Genomic DNA, 3,349 nt, shown 5'->3' with positions numbered 1-3,349 from the left:
AACTTGGAAAACACTTTGGCTAAATATATGTCGTTAATTTATATAAAGGAACATTACAAGTGATAGACTGATTCATGTAATATGATCCCGACCAGACCCCGTGCGACAGCACGGGTTTCCTACTAGTTTTCCTTTTAAAAACAAATTCCCAAAAGCCACATTAAAAATTATAAATTTTTACAAAATGAAAATTATTTAAAAAACAATCGGAAGAAAAACAAACCGTGCTAGATTACAAATTTACAATAGCAGTTCGCACCAAATTTTCCCTCATTCAAAACTGTGTTCACTTGCACAAAATGAACCCTAAACCCTAGAAAGCATGGATTTGAACGTTTCAGTCCAATTTTTTGTGACTCCGTATTGAAGGGTTCCAATTCATCGGAGAAGTCACTAACTCGACAACGACGGCGGCGAGGTATTTTACTTACATTCTTCGAGTGAATTTCATTTTCTCCCTAAATCATTCCAAAATACTTTCCCCTTGCAATCGACACAACTTTGCTTTGAACTTTCGCTTTATAATTGTCCATTTTCTTCTTCTTAAGCTTAACAATTAGAAAATGAGGGGCATGTCTGATGATCTCGAAGAAATCATGATTCGAGAAAGGATGAAGAAAAGAAGACTCTCTGAGAATCAGAATGAAGAAATTTATGAAAATGAAGACAGGCTGAGCGACTTACCTGACTGTGTTATCCTTCACATTTTATCATTTTTGAATACCAAACATGTTGTTCGAACTTGCGTTTTGTCCACAAGATGGAAACATCTCTGGAAACGTATTCCGACTCTTATATTGCATTCTTCAAGATTTTCCACTTTGAAGAAATTTACAGTATTTGTGCATAAGATTTTGACTCTTCGTGATACCTCAAGTGCACTACATGCTCTTGATCTTGACCGTCGCGGTAATATTGAGCCACAACTCCTTAAAAAGATTTTAAACTATGTTTGCTCCCATAATAACCACCTCAGCAAATTAGGAATCTCTGTTCGTGGTGATAGTTCTTTCATTTTGAGCTGTGTTTCTTCATGCCGGGCTCTTACATCACTTCAGCTTTCAATTTACCCTAGAGGGAATGATTTTACAGAAACATTATTTCCAAAATCTTTGAATTTGCCTTTACTAACCAGCTTAGATCTAACAAATTTTGCCTTTGACGGTGGTGAAACCGGTTGTGCTGAGCCCTTTTTGGTCTTTACCAAGTTGAATAGTTTGGTCATTTGTAGTTGTAAGGTAAAGGATGCTTCAACCCTCCGTATATCAAGTGAGACACTTGTCAATTTAGCTATAGACAGTCCTTTGAAAAAAATAAGTTTTGTTGTACAACATAATCTATTCAACATTGTCATGATTGAGCTATCTACTCCAAATCTTTGTACTTTTAAATTTACTGGTGACCTTGTTCAGAAAATATGTGGGAGTGGACTTTCTTCTGTTAAACAAGTAAATATCTATTCACGAGATTTTTCAGCTTTGGCGGAGCATGCTTTGGTTCTACGCAGCTGGCTGCTAGACTTTGCCAATGTTGAATCATTGACAGTCACTTCAACTGTTCTTCAGGTTTATATCATGTTTTCAGGCTTTATTTCTTTTTACTTTCTTCTGAAGATGATATATTTTTAAAATTTTGTTAAAATTCAGTTGACTTGCATAAAACTGATCTTAATTTACCCTCATTTCTTAGATTCTCTCCTTAGTTCCTGATTTATTGGAGGTTAAGCTCTCTTTGTGTTACTTGAAGTCAATGGAAATAGAACTGATACCAATTTATGATATATCTTTATTACTATTGATTAAAGAAGCCATGTTAAAGAAAGCTGCTGCCAAGTCACGTAAAGAAGTTGCTATGTTAAGAAAGGCATTTAAAGCACGTTTGGAACCACCTGCCATACCTGATGGAATAGTTGATTTCCTGCGACAAAACTCTCCGTCAGCTGAAGTTAAAATCACAACAGATTACTCAAGTAATTTTAATCTTAAGCAGGTAGTTATCTAAAATCCATAAGGGAGCCTAGTGTGGTAATTTTATTTTATGATCTGAGCTTAGATAATTTTAAATTTATCAATCATTAGAAGAGTTTGTGATCTGTTGTTACTAAACAGATTGAAGAATCTATTAAGGGTGCAAAGATTATCAAATATCGACCGCGATTCGCTGCGCCTGCCTCCCCTGCTGCATCTGCTTCCTCTTCTGAATTCGCGTCTAATGCTTCTCCCGCTTCTGCCACTGAGCCTGCCAGTGCTGCGCCTCCCAATCTTCATCTTTGTCGCACTGAAAAGGTAACATTCCTCTCATGCATTTTGGTTGAACCCCTTTGACTTTCTATTACTAAAACTCTTGGGTGCCATTTGTTGTTTTCTTGTGGAGATTTCCATTTTTGTTATATTTCAGAATGAGATAGCATAACAGGTAATTAAAAACGCTTGTCTGCATTCTGCAATTTACTTGAGTCAAAATTGTTCAAGAATGATGGCAGAGCATCTTTATTTAAATTATTTTGCGATAACAATTTGTAGTGTTAACTTTTCTGCCTTTTAGGATGATAAATCGTCAAATGAAGATAAGGTGGAGAAGCATCAACTGTCCACTTCTCGACACTGGGTAGTGAAAGAGTTCTCTTATTGACTTACATGTTACTATGCCTTCTTGGTCAAGCTTTTGGTCTATCACGCACCATATTCATGGGTAGTGAAAGAGTTCTCTTATTGACTTACATGTTACTATGCCTTCTTGGTCAAGCTTTTGGTCTATCACGCACCATATTCATCTAGCTGATAGTCTCCAATTTTAAAACCATATTGTGATGTACAGATTATATGTGTACTTGTCACTGTATGAACATGTGTCTTTTGTTTTTGGCAACCATTATGAACAATATTCTTGTCATGCTTCAGGTGTCTTTTGTCTATGTCCTGTCCCCAACTTTTATGGTTATTTTATGAAATATTTTTAGTTGTCATTGTCGATTTCAAAGAACCCATAAAGATTCAACTTTTACAAAACCCTCGCTCGCACAAACAAGGGCACCTAGATAGAAACTCTTCAAGGGGGTTCAAATATAAAGAAGCAACAGAGAGTGAGAGAAATTGAAAATAATTCAAACTATATTTGAATTGGAAAAAAAAGTGAAGGTCAATATGGGTAGTGAATTTGTGATTTATATTTGATCCCGAAGTCCAATATGAGTCAGGTTGAGGAGGGGGAGTGGATTCGCCCAAGAGAAAGACGCAGGGAAACTTTCTCTAAACGATGGGATAATGTTAGAACTAGGAGTGCACACCACAAACATCCAGCAACAACGTTTTATTTCACAGCCTTTCCAGAATCTATGAGGGCAAAAGAC

The 3,349-nt window shown here is 36.3% G+C and overlaps 1 protein-coding gene across 1 annotated transcript; it reads left to right on the top strand.

Annotated features, from left to right (window-relative positions):
• The first annotated feature begins 236 nt into the window (after positions 1 to 236).
• Positions 237 to 2,918, top strand: LOC131602782 (F-box/LRR-repeat protein At4g14103-like). Its single transcript, XM_058874972.1, has 5 exons — positions 237 to 418; positions 549 to 1,565; positions 1,690 to 1,989; positions 2,109 to 2,285; positions 2,545 to 2,918. Exons 2-5 carry the CDS (start codon positions 564 to 566, stop codon positions 2,629 to 2,631), a joined length of 1,566 nt encoding a protein of 521 aa, XP_058730955.1. The 5' UTR covers positions 237 to 418; positions 549 to 563; the 3' UTR covers positions 2,632 to 2,918.
• Positions 2,919 to 3,349: the final 431 nt, after the last annotated feature.

The sequence above is a fragment of the Vicia villosa genome, linkage group LG5, assembly GCF_029867415.1.
Source record: "Vicia villosa cultivar HV-30 ecotype Madison, WI linkage group LG5, Vvil1.0, whole genome shotgun sequence".
Taxonomy (NCBI): Eukaryota; Viridiplantae; Streptophyta; class Magnoliopsida; order Fabales; family Fabaceae; genus Vicia; species Vicia villosa.
This window is presented reverse-complemented; position numbering and strand designations above follow the sequence as displayed.